This window comes from Crotalus tigris, unplaced genomic scaffold (assembly GCF_016545835.1).
Source record: "Crotalus tigris isolate CLP2741 ecotype Arizona unplaced genomic scaffold, ASM1654583v1 scf7180000022411.5474196:2289641, whole genome shotgun sequence".
Classification (NCBI taxonomy): domain Eukaryota; kingdom Metazoa; phylum Chordata; class Lepidosauria; order Squamata; family Viperidae; genus Crotalus; species Crotalus tigris.
In genome coordinates, this window is record NW_024099112.1 from 1,101,801 (window position 1) to 1,123,143 (window position 21,343).

The following is a 21,343-nucleotide window of genomic DNA, read 5'->3' on the forward strand; positions in this document are numbered from 1 at the left end:
AGAAGCCTGGTGATAGGCCGGCTTAGATCACAGAGCAACCTGGTTATGACTGGAAGCAGTCCAAAGTGGCAAGGCTAATAAATGGTACAGCCACACCTCTGTGCTCTCTTAATCCAACACTCTGTTGTGTTGTTAGCTGCAAGATCAAATTAATGATACGACCCGCACACAATTGTTGGGTAGACAACTCAGGTTATTATGACCCTCTTGTCTTGCCTCCCTTTCCCTTTCCTTTTTCTTTCTTTTCCTTTTTTTTTTTTAATAAACACAAGGCGTGGTGATTGAAGTTGTGTCAGATTGATTGGTGATTCAGCAGGTACAGGGGAATGGTATTGTCCTGTATAATGGGGAGCTTTGTAGGTGGGGAAAGGTGACACGCGTTTCCCTTTCCTGCTCCCCCATTCGGACCTTTTCGACTTGATTTGAGTGGAGGGAGAATCTGAAATTCTGTACCCTGTACCGATCCGAGCCAGCTGTTACTTATCTGTGCTAAGCCTCAGGTGGCAATTGAGCCTGTTGAAAACTGAGCGATCTGGCTAGCTGGTCTTTTTGAATTTCGCGCCGAAAGTGGCAGCCGCAATTCCTGTATTATTAATGGCGACCACTGAAAAAAGGCGCTCTCTGAAGCTGGGATGGGTGTGAGCCGATATCAAACTGTCCAGCTGTATCGTGGGGCCCAGGAATGGTCTCTTTTTTCCCCGGGGGGAGATTCCTCTCTCTCCTAGTCTAAGGTCACACGGTGCCGAAAATGGCGACCGGCTCTTTGTTTCCCCTCTGACGATCAGCTGAGGCTGAAAGTAACCCTGCGGCCCGACGATCAGCTGGGACTGAAAGGAACTACACGGTTCGCTCAGATTAGTTGGAAGCGACGGCGAAAGAACGCCTGCTCGTAAAGCGGGGGGGGGCGTTTACTAAAAGTAAGAAAAAAGAGGTTAAATACGATCTGATCTAGAGATCTGTTTTAGAGCTAATTTTGTGTGTCCTTACGGACGAGAGACTGAGTCGAGACTGGGGTCCTGCTCCAGGAAGTAGAGGCGTGGCAACTTGGCTGACTTAGTCTATCCAGGCAGAAGATGAAGCAAACCCATTGGTGGATTCTCCACTCGTCATGCTGGAGAAAAATTACAGCTGCTGTATTGTATCTGTAGGTCCTGTGTTCCACTTAGTATCTACAACTCAGTGAAGAGCTTTCATTTATTTTAGTCCAGAAAATATATTTAATCTTGTTTAAAATGAGATATTAAGTGAGATGAAGTTTAATTTCCTTGGTGGGAAGAAATAAAAGCCAGAAATAAATAATATCAGATATTTTGGCATCATCTAACTCTTAGCTATCAAACAGTTATTATTGGAAATTCAAAGTTGCAAAACTTCACTTGTTCCATTCAGGGAAGGTATGGACTAGATAAATGTCTTTGGACCCACATTGGCATATATGTTCAGTAAAACGGTATTATTCTCTGTAATACTGTTGATGGCAATTTTGTAATGTTAATACTGTTTCCAGTTCTCAATTTTGTTGCATTCATTCTAGTATACTGCTACATTCCTTGTTTGTGGAGAATAAAAATCTAGAATTGATGAGTTTTGGAACATTGCACAAGCATTATAGTTGTCTTACTGAAATAAACAGACCTGTTTCCAAATTCAGCTGAGATATGCATATATATTCAGTGCAGGCTTTTGGTTTTATTACCCCAAAATAATGCCAAGCTAAATGGCTAATGCTTGGCTGCAGTCAGGATCCTCAGTTAACCATCTCATATACTAAATTTTACAATACAGTAATAGATGCTTATTTTTAAATGAAGAATTATCTCCAATATAGAAAACAAGTTAAATATTTCTAGATAATAAAAATGGATTTATAGCTGTGTATATTAATGTATCTTATGTAGAATAGTTTTTTACATGGGAAATATCTTCTTAATAGCTTCTCTGCCTCATTCTCTTAGAGATATGTAATTACCTACATATTAATTACAAAACTCTAATTATATTAAAATTAATTATTAAACTATGGATTAATTATAGAACTACATATGTAACATGTAAAAATGTAATATGTTCCATACTTACCCTATAAAAGTTTGGGAATAACAGAAAATAAAAAAAGTTTGAAAGAACAGAAGAATAACAGTACTCTATGTAAAAATTATCTTTCAAATAAAAACCACAAATGTAACCAAATGTTAGGTGCAAACAACCAGATCCACATGTGAAGAGTTCAGTTAGTAATTTTATTGCTCATGCCTATTTCACAGGAATCTTCCTGACTTGCGGTCTGCACCTGAATCAGACTACATAAGATTCAACAGCATTTGGGGGATGAGAAGAAATGGACCTCCCTTTGTGCTTGTGTAACAATTCTAGGCTAATTCCCTGCTTGACTTCTCCCTGTGGCTTAGCCAGTCTCTTTCCAACACAAGCGAGTGAAGGATATTTAAATACAGCATACACACCCACACACCATGAAAGAGCACAAGAGCACACTATTTACAGTGTGTTCTTGATGTTACTATAATGAGCTAGACAAACTAAAATTCATTCTAAAGTTATAAAGGAAATAAATATAAAATATTAAATTCATTGCAAAAACAACTAGATTTGCTGTAAATTATCATGTGAGAAGTAAAACTGGTCATTTTTGCAAATTAATTGAAAATCAGAATTGAGAAAAGGTATAAGGAGTTTAGTAAGAAATATTAATTGTAGGATGCCCAGCAGGTGGCAGTTAACCTGGCTGATCTAAAAGAAATCCTACAATAGGATGTAGTTAAGGAAAGGCTTGAGCAGAATCCAGTTAATGTAAATATTCCATTTTTCACATCTCAGAAATCCAGCAATATATCTGTTGTAAATTTATTTGGAAGTTTCACTCAGGTATAATGGAGAGAATCTACGATAGTGCTTTGTTTTGCTAAATAAAGCTGCTGTCCATATTTTATGCATCTCATATCCTGGAAATTTGTTTAAAGACTCAAATTTCTGTAAAATAAAAGTATGAATTGAAGTATCTTGAGATAAGTATCTATAAGCATTCTCGTTATATCAATGTGGGTAATAATCTGTCATTGATAGATCTTATGTTCTGATGATACATGAATGCATAGGAAACTTGGAATTACTATGCCTTTCCTGCTTTTTAATTCTGGAAAATAAATGCAATACAGGAAATATGTTTTATATATAAACCAACATTTTAAAAATCAAATAAAAGTTGAATAAAGACAATGAAACTTCTGATTAGTAAATGTAATGTATAACAGATGAGAAAGAATTACCAAGCATGCTGGATTTGTTAACAAATTCATTAGAAGCAATGCACTTATTTCAGAAAATATCACATTTCTGAGGTCAAGCAATTCAGTAACATTACTGTATTTATATGAAACTAAACCCTCAAATAAAAAGGTTTAAAGGAACTGAAGTTTCATACATTTTATCCCCTTAATAGATTTTATTCACAACAATAAACAACTGTGTGTGTGGATAAGCTGAGAATTTTTGGTACCAAAATAATGCCCCAAAAAGTCAGTTTTGCTTTTCTATGTATTAAGAAAAGTGGAACAGTTAGAAATGGGCATACAAATTGCCTACTGCATTGATTGGTTAGTACTTTCCAACATTTTTAAGTATATTGGTCAAATTCCATAAATATGTGCTATTCTAACATAAATTATAACCAAGCCCTCCAATAAATGGGCTTATTTGTTTTCTGAAAACAAGTTTTAGCAGTCAAGAAATTGCTGTCATGATAGACTTGACAATGCCCCAAATGGGTAACAGTGCTGTTGCTGGTCATGAAATACCAATTTATTATACAATCGTTATAGACTCTCCTGCCTTTTTTGACTCCCAGTGTCTGCTGATAAATCCCAGCGTTTTTTTCTCCCCTGACAGGTGAGTATATTTGCAGCCACTCATTTTTGAATAACAGGATGCAGCATGAAATTCAGAAACATTTTTAAAGAAAAATGAATACTGGAGTTTTGCTTTGCAATATAGTATGCCAACTTCATTTTTACTTTTGCTTAAAATATAACTCAAAGTGAAGCAGGGGCTTGATATACTGTACACTGAGGAATAAGTGTTGATTGCAACTGCCATGGTGGGGATCCCAAACTTTATAAAATGCATCTTTTCCAGTATGTGTCATCTGCATAATGGCAGCACAAGATGGGGGAAAAGTGTAAACCTTATTTTTTTTCTATCTCTTGTTAGGAAACATCCTGCTGCTTAAACTATATATGTTTAGATAATACAGGAAAGACTGGGTAAAGAGGAATAAACAGTGCAGAAATAGCTTGTTGCTTGTGTGATGTTGGAGTCTGCCCATATTTCTAAATTTTAAAACTTACAAACTTTTAAGGATGTTTTAAAAATACATTGCTTTATTCTGTCATCAACAATTTATTATCATCCTGTTTTCATGATAATGTATTATATAACTGCGATCCCATCTGCAGAAGTCTCTCTAGCTCATTGTATAGAAATAATCTAGTCTTCATACAATTAACAAACTCTTAAGATTCATTTGGAAAACCCTAATCACATTGTAATAATACATCATGTGGAGTTTCAGTATAGAATAGGGAACGGACAATTTGCCCATTTCTTTGTATTAAAAGGTAACTGTCCTGTACCTATGAGCTAAGAAAGAATCTGTTCCATAGTTACTGGATAGAATAGCATGCTATAACAGAATAGTGCTTATTTTTCTTTCACAAAATTGTCAAATTTCCTTTTTTGGATCATTTTTCTTCTTTCTATTAATTAGAAATAGTGGCTAGAAACATAATTATGGGAGACAATGATATTCTTAAATATAAAAAAGAACTTAGTTTTTACATTCTATAAAATAGAATCATTTTATTCACAAGAATTTTTTTTAGCTCAGCAATTGACCCACCCTGCTAATTTATTACTCATAGGGAATACCTCTTCAAATATCTGAAATTACCTTCCTTTCACACCAGACTTCCCAACATAGTACTGTAGAGCATATCGCAAAATACATCTGATGTAATTGTGGTTATATCACTTGTGGGTGGGTGGGAGGAAGGAAGACCTGACCAGATCAAATATGAATCAAGAGATTTCAGCCTGCTATCTTAAAAAGGTTTAATATTAAAAGAAAACAAAAAAAACCTCTTCTAAAATCCAAGTTATAACATGAAACAACAGGTTATTTTGCATAATTGTTTTGGAGACTGTTTGGCACCACCAAGTAGTCTGCTCTGTTTTCCCGTATATAATTGATGAAGCTACAATCATGACTGTAATGAAAAGCAATGCCAGCTACAGGGATGTGTATACTAATCATGCAAATAATCCAAATAATTATTATGTAATTGTGACTTGGCAATGGAATACCCAATCTAAACGATTACAGCCATTTTTTTCTAGTTCAGATACTATTTTCTATACACATACTTTTTCTGCATTGAGTTCCTAAATATTATATAAATCAAATCAAAACAAATCCTAATGATTTGCCCTGGATTATTGGGATGGTCCTGTGGCTGAACATAAGTTATGTCATCCCCAAGAACTAGTTCAATCTTATCCCCATATTTCTGGGAAACAATATGTGACATCCCTGTAGTTTGGTAGTATTATTCATGTTCTAGCTTATGTGGCTTTAAAAAAAACACACATTTGAGGGTTTTAAAGGTTAGAATAGTATGGTAGTGGGAGATGAGGTATAGAGGAGGTGGTGGCATAAAAATTTAATAAATAAAAACAAAGGATTTAAGTTACAATTCTGTGCATTTTTATCTGAGAGATACTGGATGCAATAGGAATTTTTTTACAAATAGTTATAGGATTGGTTGTGATGCTTCAGTTGCACACACACTTAATGGTCCCATTAAGCCTTGTATATTTAAATGAATACAGGTAGTTCTTGGTTAATTACCAGTTGCTTAGTGGCCATTCAAAGTTATATGCCCCCCCCCCCCCAAAGCTAATTATGATCCAATTCTGGAGTTCCGATGGTTGCACACCTCCACTCCATATTTTAGACTCTTGGCAACTAATTCACTTTTGTGGCCAGTTGCAGTGTTCCATGGTCATGTGACTGCAATTTATGATGCCTTTTGGCTGATTTACAGCAAAGAACACTCGTAGGAACATTGATTCATTAATGACCACTGCAAAAGTTTTAAATTTAGGTCCAGTCCTATTGATGCCTTGGCTTATCACTATCATGACTTATGGGAATTCTGGGCTCCATTATGGTCAAGGTGTAGATACAAATTGAGATGCTGTTAATGTTTGTAGTGATGATCATGCACAAAATCAAAGCATGAGGCTATAGGAAACGAGAAGATGAGGTGTCTCTTCTGAATTTTAATCTTTCTAAGTCACACTGAAGGTCACATATATGTCAGTCTTCAGGAATTAATGTGAATACACAGATTCCATGCAATGCATAGCTTAGAAAACTTATTTTGAACTATTTGAATCATATAGTCAAATGTAAATAGCTTTGAGAATGACCATGGTGGATCTGAAGGAGGTGATACGAGACAGAGGGGCATGGAGAACACTGATCCATAAAGTAGCGAGGTGTTGGTATTGGACACAACTGAATGACTGACAGGGATGAAATAGCTTTTAGATGACATAACTTTTAACTGCCATGACTGTAAACTCTTCAAACATCCAGAGTAAATCTCTCTTGATTATGAAATGAGTAAAATCATATAACTTTATGCAGGCTTTTATGTTTCTTTACTTTTCTTTATACTGTTTGCAGTTTACATATATAGTAGCAGGCAGACCAAAACAGCTTCTCATTTGTTTGTTCATATACTTAAATCTCTCTTGGAGTACTGTTGCATATTCTGATTAGCATATTAGAAAAATCTTTTTCAACGTGACTTTTTCAAAATATCTTGAACTGCTCTTGGAATGTCCAGGATTATATCTAGAGAGATTCATATTGGAGAATATTATACTAACAAGTCAAATGAAAAACATTTTGATAAGGATGGGTCCATTAGAAGCTTAAATATACACCTCCTTTCCCATTCCTTACAATCAAAATAGGAGTGGCTGGCAGTATTGGTAATCCCAAAGGCAAAAGTTTCCTGAAAGGATGATGGTGAGTATTTTAATTGGTTAGTTCAACATGAGGCAAACATCACTCAGTCTACTCCCATCAGGAGGTGCAGGATAACATTTCCTCAGAAATGTAAATACTGTAAAATGTAAGTTGAGCCATTGGGCTTTGAAACCTACAGAATAAATTAATATACCATCTAGCTGATCTTGCCTGAACTGAAAAAAAACCCCAACTCAATACTGATTAACACTTGAATGGAAGACTATTGGGAAACCCTGGGACTAGCCTAAGAAATTGAGCAAATTTTCCAGAAGACAGTGGCAAGCCACTTCTGTAAAACTACATTTTGCATCTATGAGTTTTCACCTTTTCAATATGCCATGATTTTATAACAACGTTCCATCTAATATTTGTTTTTTTGTGGTCCAGATATATACATACTGAGATGCAGAGGTATACACATTTTGTAGGCCTTACCATGATGTTCTGTATTTGCAAGGTCACTTTGACAAAACTACCAAGTGATTTAGTATTAATATCTTAATTTCCTGTATTCTCTTGACAAATGCTCTTGGACAAATGATGCCATAAATTAAATCAGTATCAAGTCAGCAGCATTGCAATTGCAGGTAAACCCATTGATACAGATGAGGTGGGAGAGCAATGAAAGGATCCTTTCAAATGAAAAGCCAGCATTGATTATTGTGTTTTCTGCTTCCTCAATGCCTCCCTTATGCTTCCTTGTTTCTCTCACTTTTAGCATCCTGCCTGATCTTTTGCTTTTCTTTTTTTCATTTTCAAGGATCATCACTATTAATGCTATAGCTTCCTTCATTGTCAATATGTAGCAAATTCCATTGCAAGAAACAATAATCATGGACTTGATAATGTTACCACACTATTGTAGGGTAATACTATAATATATGCATTGTTGTAAATGTAAACATATGTTATTGATTTCATAGTGTAGATAGAGAGAATTAGGAATGCATACCAGTCCATAAAAGAATGTCAGAAGTTTCATTTGACATGAATATATGTAACTCAAGGTTGTTCTGAAATCCTTGTTGCTCTCAGTTTGATTGTTGGATTGTAGATGTTTCACTAGTAGACTAGGTAACATCTTCAGTGCTAGAAGGGAGAGTAAACAAGCAACCAAAACTCAAAGAGCAACAAAGACTATTGTTAGAAATTTGTTACTCAGTAAATAACAACAGTGTTTGCTTTAAGTATGGAGGATATATATATATATATATATATATATATATATATATATATATATATATATATATATATATATATATTCCACTGATTGCTGCTGCCCTTTTTTCAATCTTGCTTTTCCATGTCTGATAATTACTGTCATACATTAATGTTTATCTGGTTTGATCTGAATTACATCGAGTTTGTGGCAGCAAAGCTTTTGATAATAAACTGATTCAGCATAGAATGTTCATGGACATTATAGTCGCTCAGGAAACAAAGCCTGCAGCAAGAAATGCTGACAGTTGAGTTTCTGTATAAGAATACTAGCTTGGTTACAGTCAAAACGTTGCAGACTATGAATGCAGTGGTGTCTTATATGGGGATGCTAGGGAACTAAGTCTGGGGTCAGATCTACCCAGCAACTGAGTTTTGTTTTTGTTTTTTTTATTTTTGGTCACTGTCTTGTTATTTGTTGACTATGCAATTGAGAAGGCTTTAGCTAACAGGATCCATTCCATTGATGCTTTTAATGAATAACATCCAAAAGTGAGTTGATAATGATGTGACTCAAAAACCATGGAAAGAAACAGGTTGAACTGCCCCAGATGCTAATTATTACTAAGTCCTAAGTTACGGGTCCCCAACCTCTTGTCTGTGGACTGGCACGGGTCTGCAGCATGCCAGCAACTGGGCTATGAAGCCCCATTTGCGATATGCAGGCAGCATGAGAAACCACGCCCCTCTGGTCTGGGGAAAAATCTCCACAGAGCCGGTCCCTGGTGCCCAAAAGGTTGGGGCTACTGTCCTAAGTAAAAAGTCATGCTGTCCTCAGAGGTTCTCCTTATGTAAGCAGCAAGTACCACTAACAATGGTAGCCTCCTGTGTGACAACTACTTAGAATCAGCAGTCACAAGGGAAAGATGACTGAAGGTAGGACAGAAATAGGCAATGAACTCAAAGCAAAGTTCAAAGAGAATGATTAGAGAGAAGAGAATTCACAGAAAAGGAAAAAAAATTAAAAATGTGTAAGGAGGACAGAATAGCCAAATATCATAATTTAAAATTGGCAATGGATTAGTAAACTAGGATCCATTGAAATGGAGGAAAGCGGCAGAGCAGGAACGTACCCAACTGGCAAGAACAAGTACACTGATTGAACTATATGGGAAACCATGAATTAAAATAGTGAGCTTTTAATTTGTAAAGCCAAATCTTAAACAGCTGAATTTTAAATTTCTGGATCTGACAGGGTGTTTCTTGTTTGCTCTGACTTCCACTGCGATATGATTTTGCACTCCCTAAAAAAAAAACAAATATTTTTTCTTCATTCTAGTACAGAGTATTGTTAGCATGTTAGTTCAGGCTCTGTTATATAAGCTGGTTGATATTCAAGTTTACCGTTCACACTGTGCTTTGGGAACTACATAAAGCAGTTGAATGTTCATATCTACCACTGTGTGCATGTAAGTGTAGTTTGATGCTTTAGAGTTTGAAAATAATATTCATTGATTTAATTTTTTTTCTTGTGCTAGAGAGGAATGGGATATTTACATAGTTTTCAGATATCAAATTAGTTATCTTATAAATTCTTTGGTTTTTGCTGTTATTATATTAGACATTGGAGTGCACAATTATCTAGCGATAGGATTTTTAAAATTAAATACGTATTTTCAAAGTAAGTGATAAACTATTTTAACCTTTTAAATGTTTTTTTTTTAGTTATTCATCAATATAAAGTTATTGTAAATAATTATTGAAATGCCACCAATAGAACATGTGTGACATGTATTACACAGTTTTTATTTGGAGACTACTGTTGTCTGTCCAACTGAAAAGAATATCTAGCTGGATATATTAATATTTGAATTGCTGAAATTTTTGTTTTTTAAGTATGCAGAAACTGTTTGATATTATCCTTTCTGTGGTTGTTCAGATTTAGAATTCAATGTAGACAAATCATACTTGCATTTATATTTTAGGTGCCCATATATTCAAGAGGCAGTCTGCTTTATATTGATTTACCCAGTCTAATGTGTCTGAAACTGATGTTGTATCAGTATTTTGAGAATCTGGGAAGTGGAGTGACAGAACTGTCACAACAGAAACTAAATAGATTATAGCATTTCATTCATTATTGATATAATTATACATTTGGCACTCTGCAGCAATGAATATTTTTTGGGGTGTTGTATGGGACTGCTGACATGGTTGCTATCATTTAGTTCTCTGTTGCTTTTGAAATTATTTACATTAGGAAGAAAAACTTAGGAGTTATGTTCTCTGAACTTTTATCTTTTTCTGTGACTTTTACTTGTATTGTTTTAAAGGAATAGTATGAAAACAATATTAAACAACAGATTAGATATCTGCCGGTTTAAATACATATTTATCTTGCTAAATATAGTTGCTGCATGATTATTTTCATAATAGTATAAATATGTTGGGGTGAAAAAGATTTGGTTGGTATTCAGCCAAATTCATTCAGCTTTGTTAACATTTGTGTTCCATTCTTTGATTGGTTTAAATGTTAAAAGAATAGCAACAATAAGAAACCAATACAGAACTAATGAAGTACATTATCAACAGATACATTGATATATAAATCAATCCAGATTCTATACACATTGTACACTGAATTTTTTATCATTTAATGACTATTCATTATTTTGTTTTCAATCTGTTTATAGATGGCTCACTGCGTGACCAAGGTGGAACTGTCCATTTCCTGTGACAACCTGATTGATAAAGATGTTGGCTCAAAATCTGATCCTCTGTGTGTCTTGCTTCAAAATGTTGGTGGTGATCAGTGGACTGAAGTAAGGAATTTTTGATGGTAATAAAATTACCAGATGTAGGTAAAGCCTTTTGATGTAGATTGATTTTAAATATGATTAAATTAACTTCAGCTGAAACAATTCCAAGGAATTATTTTTGGCAAACTTTGGCAAATTTCAGTTCGCATAAACCACCATAAATACAATTAAATGATCTCAAAATGAGTTTTATTAGTACATTCAATTTTTAGTTATTTGGCATAACCCCATGGTGGTGAACCTATGGCACGCATGCCACAGGTGGCACGCAGAGCCCTCTCTGTGGGTACGTGCGCTGTTGCCCCAGTCCTAGGCCTTCAGCTGGGTTTTATAAAACCTTTTCGTTTTAGGTCTCTGCCGCCGTGTGCAAAAAAAAAAAAAAAAGGTTCAATCAATCAATTTCAACTTCTCATGGGAAAAAAAAAAGATCCCGCAAAGTTGGAATTGATTGATTGAACATTTTAGTCCCACCTAGTCAGCTATTACCACTGCAGCTACGCCCACCCAATGGGCCACGCCCACCCGGCACCCGACAATACATAAGTGGGTTTTGGGTTGAGGTTTGGGCACTCAGTCTATAAAGGTTCGCCATCACTGGCATAACCAATTCAATTTTAAAATTTATTTATTGTTAAATAGTTTTGCTTCTTATTATTGAATAGTTTGAAATGAGAAAAAGAAATAGACTGTAATGAGAAAGGAACTCTTACTCATTTTTTTGGAATGCATACACATTGGCTTTATCTGTCTACAGATAATATACATTTTCTTTGTAATATTGAAAGTATTATTATTGCGTTTAATTAATTCCTTTTAATTATTTGAAGCAGCATTTGGATATAGCATGTTGCAAGAACTTTATTTTTAGCAATTACACAAATAAACCTTCTCCAGGATGATCTGACCCTAACCAGGCTGTTTAGATCTTCCCAAACCTAACTGTATACCCAAGTAAGTTTTAATAGAATTCATTCACCTTGCTGCTGATTGTACTTCTTTGCTTTCATTTTACCTTTCTCAGCATTTTGTAGAAAAATACTGGACGCGATATCTCAAAGACTATGTTTTATCTTTTTCTTTCTTTTTTCTTTTACATTCATATACATTCAAACATTTATTTAATATCTTGTTTGAAATAGAATGGGGTGGGGGTGGTGGCTCAGCAGTTAAAATGCTGGGCTTGTCAGCTGGAAAGCCAGCAGCCCAGGTTCGAGACCCAAGCACCACATGATGGGGTGAACTCCTATCCTCGTCCCAGCTTCTGCCAGCCTAGCAGTTTGAAAGCCTACAAATCCTCCTAATCCTCCTCCTCTTCCTCCTCATCATAATCATCATCAAAGTTGGAAGGGATCTTGGAGGTCATCTAGTCCAACCCCCTGCCCAGGCAGGGGGAGTAGATGAATAATAGATGCGAGTAGATGAATAAGTACCACTTCAGTAGGAAGGTAACAGTGTTTCATGATGTCATGCTGGATACATGACCGTGGAAATGTCTTCAGACAGCACTGACTCAATGGGCTTGAAATGGAGATGAGCACTTTCCCCTTCAGTCAGCCAATAATTAGCGGAGTAAAATTCACAGGGACTCCTTTATCTTTTTTTACCTAGAAATAGAATAGGAAAACTCAGCATTTTGTTCAATCACAAGTTGGTCCTATTCAAAATAGCATAAGTTTTTATAATCGTCCAACATAGTTACACATAGTTCTGTTAATTTGATTAGATAAAAATCCTATTTTCACCCAAAGATTAAAAGTTTGGAGGTGAGTGGTGTATAAAAATCCAGAATATTCATTACTGATAGTGAGGTATGGTTTCTAATTATGTATAGAAGAACAGCATCATGTTTTTCTGAACACTTCTGCTTAGAAAAAAAGCAGACAAGCTTCCTTGGAGGTCAACTTGCCTCATACTACGGATCTCCTGAAGTGAAATGAAGCCCGGGGGAATGCTATATATGAATCTGTTTGTTCACACTGCATTATGTGTTAAGCAGCCCCTTTTCTTTCTTTTTGTTTTCCTAGTTGGATCGAACTGAAAAAATAAAGAATTGCCAGAATCCTCAATTTTCAAAAAAGCTGCTAATTGATTATTATTTTGAGAAAGTTCAAAAGCTGAAATTTGGTATATATGATATTGATAATAAGTCATATGACTTAAGTGATGATGATTATCTTGGAGGTGCTGAATGTACCCTGGGTCAGGTACTGTAAACAACTATGATCATTACTATATAAAATGTTAAGTAAAAGTTTAGATTTATTTTTTGCTGATGGTGAATAATTAAAAGGAGATATTAATGTTCAGAAGCTTTAAGTTAAGCAAAGAGATAGCAAATTACTGTTCTTTCTTCCGTTTTGTTATTCTTGTTGAGAGGAAGGAGATTTCCTGGGTTTCTTGGATGCTATCTGGCAGAATCCTTAAACAACTGTACAGCCAATTATTTCTCCATTTCACTTGGAGGATTGCATTCGTAAGAACAGTAATTTTATATGTAAAAATTGTTTGATCTCAAAAAATTCCCAAAATTTGCTATGCCACAAACCCCTAAAGTGCTAAATGTATTTGGATATATCTCCCATGAATAAATCAAATTATTTAATTGGAGTCAGCTAAAAAATACATCACTTATTTTAACAAGAAGATTTAAATTTATATGTCACAGAGGTCCTCAAATTTTGTAGTACTAATTACTGCCTTCTAGCTTGCACAATTAAAATGAACACAACCTAAAATTAATTTTGACAGTTCTCCCATGTTGACTGTCCAATCCTAAATAAGTGTTTTAAATAAAAATTGTGACTGTCCTTCTAAGTTACTCATACCCCCTGGACATCTGAACCCATAGTTTGAGAATCCATGCTGATTAAAAATTGTCCTGCTTAGGGACCCCAAGAAGCGTTTTCTTATAAAATAACCATGCAGTGTAATCTTTTATTGGAAAAGATTAATCATTCAGACTTTTACAGTATAAATAATTATAAGGCACATTTTCATATTTTTCTTATATAATTTGAATAATGTGTGCAATTTATATTTTAGATTGTATCAAGTAAAATACTTGTTCAGCCTTTAATGTTGAAGAAAGGAAAGCCTGCAGGAAAAGGCACTATTACGGTAAAAGGAAAATTCAGTTATAATTTGTTGTGAATATATGAGTTAAGTTAGACATCTGTTTCTTCTAGAGTTTAATATATCTCAAGCATTTTCCCCTTCAGTTAACCTAATATGATGTATCCATTGTGGTTTATAATTTTTTTTAACCAAACTAATTTTTAAATAAATATTCTACAATAATAGAGTGTCTTCCAAGATTACTAATACAACATTTCCTTCAACCTGCAGATTTGTGCAGAAGAGATTAAAGATACCAGAGTTGTTTCTATTGATGTTGAAGCTCGGAATTTAGACAAAAAGGTAAAAAGAAGTATAAAAACATAATTCTAGTAGTTCAGTCATGTTCTAATTTTGAAATCATTTTAATCCCAAAGCTTCAGTCTCCATCTGAGTCTCCACTTCTCCAGCAGGATGGCTGTAGAGTCCAATGGTTGGGTTCTATGACAGCCTTCCTGCCCGGCAGACTGGGTAAAAACTTTGGCCACACCCTTCCCTTGGGCGTGACCCCAGTTTTGACTCAGTCTCGAAGCCCGTTACCAGCTAGCAAATTAGCTCCTGACAGAGATTGACAATTAGACCTAAAACCCTCTGCTAAAATTTACAATTCAATTAGAAAACTCACAGGGAGGCTTTTTTCCTTTCAGCCTTTGCTCGAGGCTCCGAGCAGCCGACAGATCGCTGTTCCCACAGGCGTCGCGTGAGGAGGTGGTGAGAGTATCGTTTAAAAAAAAAAAAAAATTTGCCGAGAGAGCCTGCGAGAGGCAGCGGAGATACAGGGAGCGTCGGCTGCCCTTATCTCCCGGACCAGCTGGGGCGCGCGAAATCGGAACAGGGCGAGTCAGAACAGCGGCGTTCAAGGTTTTTGGAGGTTTGCCAGCACGGCAACTCGCCCAGTCCTTAATGGCCGGCTTTAATTTAACCCTTGTTTCACCGGATTACCTGGGAGAGCGCGGCCTGTTTCAGGGGGATTGTTAAGGCACCAGTACCTAGCTTCTGCCCCCCCCCAAAAAGCCTCCTCAGCCAACGGAGTGACCATTGGAGACAAATCCGCCATTTTGAGACTCGTGGTTCTCTTTGGCAGTTAATAGGAGGGCGTGGCCTTCACCCAGACGCCATTTTGAGTGCACCTCCTTTAGCCTCCATTTTGGGTGTATTCTTATAGCCTCCATTAAATATACTTGAAGGTTTTCCACAGGAGTGTGGGATAGAGAGGCAGAGGGAAAGGTAGAAGGACATTTATAAGCACACCCGGTGGACTGTCTTTACAGCCACAGATTGGGGAATTTATACTCACAGCACTAGCAAACCTTTGGCCTTATATCAGTGCCATTGCAATCAACCCTGGTGAAGGAAGGGGAGAAAAGTTTGAACTGTTCCACTGTTCTTCAAGGTGACCTTTAGTCACAGGCCCACAGGATCCTTCCTTGCAAAGGGACCTGTCTGTCCGGCCATTGTTTCTTCTGGGCAGAATAGGCCTTCTAGGTCTTAATTATCTGCAACCGATCTGCGTACTATTCATTCCCCACCCCAGGTATTGCCTACTCGGGATACCTGGCCACAATGGCAGACAATGTCTCGTATTCAGCTACGCAGGGCCCCCAATTGCCCCCCCCCAACAACAAAAACGCAGATCCTCAGAATCTGAGGTGGGGGGGAAGAAGAAGGCTAAAACAAAGCACCTGACTCAAAGGGGCCCATCCAAAACAGCTGAGCGAGAGGCCTCGAGGAGACATTTGGCTTTAGAAAGACAATTTGCCAGGGCCCAGAAAACCAGTTCCAATGGGGCAAGCATGGTTTCCCCTGCCCCATTGGTGGCCCCTATTACAGAACCTACCCCCCAGGAGGTTCTCAGAACTTGGTCTCCTCTGGGGGAAACCGAACAGTTGGACTCCTCCCACTCCTCTTCACCTGACTCGTCACCAGACCATACTCCCACTGTGGCTGCGTCCACGGACAGAGCTCAGGAGGACATCTGGTCTGCACAATTTCAGGCATTCATGCAGGATGCCTTTTCCCAGTTCATGGCTTCTAAGGGCCAAGTAGCCTTTCAGCCATCCCTTAAGGGACGAAGCAAGGCTCCGGCTACAAACATTTTTGAAACTTCCTCTCAAATCGGAGAGGGAGATTTACTAGACCTAGACATGTCTGATATGCCCCTCTCGGAGGATGAGGGCACCGCTCCTGGGCAGGCAACGAGCTCTGGCTTCTTTGATCCAGCTCTTCTAAAATCACTTCTGATAAAGGCAGTCTCTACGGTCAATTTGACCTCAGTTCAGGAGGAAAATCCTTCTACTAGCAAAGAGGCAAACCCTCTCTTTGCCAAGAAAGTTCCACAGGACAAGTACATTCCTTGTCCTGAGGTTTTCCGTACCACGATAGAGGAGCAATGGGGTTCCCTAGCAACACCACCAGCACCTAGCAGCGTGTAGAGGAAACTATTCAATGTTTCTCCTTCCTTTTCGGGCATGTTAGATGTCCCTGCAATAGACAGTCCCTTGATCTCATTATTCTCTACTTCTGCGATTCCAGGGGACATGGCGGAGGCCTTGAAACCAGAGGAAAAGAAATTTGAGCACTCCCTCCGTTGTTCCCACATGGCCGCAGCCTGGGCGGCCAAGGCGGCAACATCATCATCATTCTTCGCCAGGGCGTGTATAATGTGGCTGCGTGAGCTACAAACCACTGTACCTCCAGATCAGGTCAGAGCTCACCAAACTTTGGCCAAGATACTGGCGGCATCACAATTTATGGCGGACGCCTCACTTCACGCAATCAAGTATGCGGCAAGATCAATTCGGCCACAGTAGCCTCTCGCAGATTACTGTGGCTCAAGAATTGGAAGACAGATCTGAAGGCCAAGTGGCGTCTTTCGACGTCCAAGTACAGTGGGTCATTTCTGTTTGGATCCATTCTGGATCCACATGTAAGCGAGAGTAGGGACAAAAGGAAAATTCTAGTCCATCCATCAAAGAAATTAGACAGGAGAGGCAGTCAGGAATTCCGGAGGCAGAGTTTACGCTCGGGCAACGCCTGGGACTGGGCACAGCCCTTTCGATCAGGGCAATCCTGGGATTGGTCTAGAGGCTCACGATCCTTCTATTCAAGACAGGATTGTTCCCAGGATCGCCCAAACAGGGGAGCCAGAGGCCAGTTTCAGTCCAGGCGGCCCTTTAGAGGATCGGGAGGCCGACCCTTTAAACGCGCCAAGTGACGCCAGACAGGACACTCCCATAGGAGGTCGGTTAGGGAATTTCATCGAGGTCTGGGAGCAGACCACTACCGACGCCTGGGTCTTGGGGACAATCAGGCATGGCCTGACCTTAGACTTTTGTTCTTCCCCACCAAACAGATTCATCAGATGTCCCATCTCCAAAAAGGTACACAAGGCAAGGCTGATAACCTTGGCCATAGCACACCTCTTGTCAATTCAGGCCATAGAAAGGGTACCAAAGGAGGAGGAAGCAAGAGGATTTTATTCCATCCTCTTTGTGATACCGAAGCCATCAGGAGGGTGGAGAGCAATATTGGACCTAAAGGGCCTGAATTATTACATAACTTACAGAAGGTTCAAAATGCAGTCCCTGAAATCCATCCTAACCAGTGTCAGGAAGGGCGACCTCCTGTCCTCAATAGATCTCACGGAGGCGTACCTGCATATTCCCATATACCCCAAATACCGAAAATTTCTCAGATTTACCTACGCACACCGGCATTATCAATACAGGGCACTACCCTTCGGTCTATCCTCAGCCCCAAGGGTATTTACCAAAATCCTAGCAGTAATAGCGGCCCATCTCAGGCTGATGCCGGTGCGTGTACAGTTTTATCTGGACGACATATTGATTCAATCCAGCTCACAGGAGCAAGCAAAATTAGACCTCCAGACCACGTTCTACAAGAACACGGATTCTCAGTCAATGTAGAGAAGAGCCATCTCACTCCCTCAAGGAAGCTACAGCATCTGGGAGCGGTGATAGACTCATCCCAGTGCAGGGTATATCTTTCCCAGGAGCGTCGAAGCAGCATCTCCAAGCTGGCTCATCAAATTCAGAAAGACAAGAGAGTACCTATGATATAACTCTCGAAGCTCCTGGGAAAGATGATATCTTGCATGGGCATTGTCCCATGGGCAAGACTCCACTCAAGGGAGTTGCAGTGGTTCCTCCTCCCCTATCAGAGGAGGAGCCTCAGTACCTCCAGCAGGAGGGTCTTGGTACCAAAAAATGTACTGAAATCATTGAATTGGTGGATATCCCCCATGATGCTCAAGGGGAGTATATTCAGGGAGCCGAACCAGATCACGCTCACGACAGACGCGAGCCTATTCGGATGGGGAGCACATCTGGGAACTCAGATAGCGCAGGGCCAGTGGAATCAGGAGGACCTCACTCACAACATCAATTGGCTGGAGCTTCGGGCCATTCACCTTGCTCTACGTCAATTCTCCCACATAGTAACGAGAAGACACGTTCTCGTTCTAACAGACAACGTAGCAGCCAAGGCCCATGTCAACAAGGAGGGAGGAACACGATCCTCGGAACTAATGCAGGAGGTATCAGCTCTGGTTCGGTGGGCAGAAACAAATGTGAGTTCCATCAGAGCGGAACACATCTCAGGGGAGACAAATACCCAGGCAGACTCCCTGAGCAGAGCCAAGGTGGATCAGTCGGAATGGCGTCTGGATCCGGCTCTGTTCGAGAAGATCTCACGGAGGTTCGGACAATCGCATCTGGACCTATTTGCCACTCCCAAGAACACTCAACTCCCCAGGTTCTTCTCCAGATTCCCGACTCCGGGATCGGAGGGAACGGACGCTCTCAGGTGTCGGTGGCCGCCACAACTCCTGTACGCCTTTCCACCACTGCCATTAATACCGGCAACCATACGCAAGTTGATCCTGGAAGGCGCAGAAGTAATCTTGATTGCTCCACATTGGCCATGGCGCCCGTGGTTTGCCGACCTCGTGGATCTTTCAATATCACCCCCGTGGAGGATTCCCCCGGACCGAGTAATACTCAGTCAGGGCAAACTTTTACATCCAGATCCTCAGTGGCTACAACTAGCCGCTTGGCATTTGAGCGGCAAAGTTTAGCCAAGCAATCCTATTCCTCAGGGGTGATATCGATCATACAAGCATCAAGACGACCTTCGACAAACAGTATCTACGATGCTACATGGAAAGGTTTTTCCAGGTGGTGCGTCCTACTTCACCTAGATCCAACCTCAGTATTTATTCCCAATATTCTAGATTACCTATTGGAAGGACTTAATAAGGGCCTGTCAGTCAACACTATTCGTAGACAGGTATCGGCCCTCTCAACTGTACTTTCCTGGGACAACTTAACCTCTCTGGCACAACATCCAGCGATTAGCGCCTTTTTGAAGGGTGCGGCCAATACTAAACCTCCTGTTATACACAGGTACCCGTCATGGAATTTGCCCAAAGTTCTTCAAGCTTTGACATCAGCACCCTTTGAGCCTCTTGACTCATGTTCTCTGTATCACCTATCGTTAAAGGTAGCCTTTCTAGTGGCTATTACTTCAGCGAGAAGAATCTCGGAACTAGCAGCACTGTCAGTGAGGAAGGATCTCTGCACCTTCTTCAAAGACAAGGTCGTTCGTAGACCAGACCCTGCATTCATTCCAAAGGTAAACAGCATCTTCCACAGATCTCAGGAACTGATTCTTCCTGATTTCTGCCCAAAACCCAGACATAGACTAGAACAGAGATGGCACAAGCTGGATGTACGTAGAGCGTTGTGTTTTTACGTGAAGCGCACTTCGTCCTTCCATAAGACGGAAGCATTATTTGTTTCCTTCCAACCATCAACTATGGGGAAGAAGGTGTCATCTTCTACCATAGGTAGGTGGATCAGAGCCTGTATAGCCCAAGCCTACGTCTCGCAGGCTCTACCAGTGCCCCCGCAAGTGACTGCCCATTCAACACGCAGCGCAGCCACATCGGCTGCGTGGTCCACACAAGCATCGGTGGAAGAGATTTGCAAGGCCGCAACTTGGTCTTCTCCCTCCGTATTCATTAGGCATTACTGTTTAGACTCCTTTGCAGCAGCGGATGCTGCCTTTGGTAGAAGAGTGCTACAGCAAGTTGTATCTGCTCAGGATTCAGTGGCCTAGACACTCCCTCCCAGGGGGACATGAGGGCTTTGGTATGTCCCAACCATTGGACTCTACAGCCATCCTGCTGGAGAAGGGGCGTTGTCTTACCTGAATGCCTTTTCTCAGCAGGATGATGTAGAGTCCAAGCCCACCCAGGTATTAGATCTAGGCAGGTATTGGACAAGGAGCTACCGTATCAAATCCAACAAACAATTCTCGCCTAAGTCAAAACGGGGGTCACGCCCAAGGGAAGGGTGTGGCCAAAGTTTTTACCCAGTCCGCCGGGCAGGAAGGCTGTCATAGAACCCAACCATTGGACTCTACATCATCCTGCTGAGAAAAGGCATTCAGGTAAGACAACGCCCCTTCTGTCCAGGAATGAACCTCCAGAACTTACTGAGTCAGAATCACTTATCTTAGACTGAGTTCGTCTACATTGATTCACCAGTGGTGAAAGTTGGAAACAAAGTTGGAAACAACCCCCTATTTTTCCACCAGAGCTTTTCTGCTTTTTTTTTCAGAGGAGGCAATCGATAAATCTCATTCTTTGAATGTGGAAGTGGGGCAACAGACCTAGACCTAGTGTTTTGAAGCTGTATGTATGCAGTATTTCTACCATATATTATTCCAATGCTATTAGTGTTTTAATAAAAGAGGCCTCCTACCATGCTGTTGGCTTACCACATATCAGTATCCTTCCCTTTATTTGGTACAGGACATTGTCAGCAGTATGGGCAAAAGGCATTCCTAGGAGTCCTTGGGCACTTCCAGCTAAGTTTTTCCTTCCCTAAGTAACTAAAGCAAAGTGGAAACTGAATTCAATGGGCATAAGCGTTACATATCTAGTACCATAGTGCCTCTGGCATGAGGTAGCTTCCTTCTGTAGACTTCCAGTTAACAAGCAACAACTAACCCAAATACTTTTTGCAGAGATTGCTTGCATGATGAAACAGCAACTTAATATGTGACAGTACTTTTAAATCCACAGCTAACATTAATCACGCTGCAAAAAAAAGAG

The 21,343-nt window shown here is 39.5% G+C and overlaps 1 protein-coding gene across 6 annotated transcripts in view; it reads left to right on the forward strand.

Moving 5' to 3' along the window:
* The window catches only part of LOC120297007 (RNA-binding protein 12-like), a 67,282-nt gene that overhangs the window by 27,335 nt on the left and 18,604 nt on the right, over nt 1–21,343 (forward strand). For all 6 annotated transcript variants that reach the window (XM_039319117.1, XM_039319118.1, XM_039319120.1 and 3 more), the window contains 4 exons: nt 10,966–11,094; nt 13,116–13,295; nt 14,134–14,208; nt 14,437–14,508. In XM_039319117.1, coding sequence (XP_039175051.1) covers nt 10,966–11,094; nt 13,116–13,295; nt 14,134–14,208; nt 14,437–14,508 — 456 coding nt within the window. The remainder of the gene's footprint in view (nt 1–10,965; nt 11,095–13,115; nt 13,296–14,133; nt 14,209–14,436; nt 14,509–21,343) is intronic.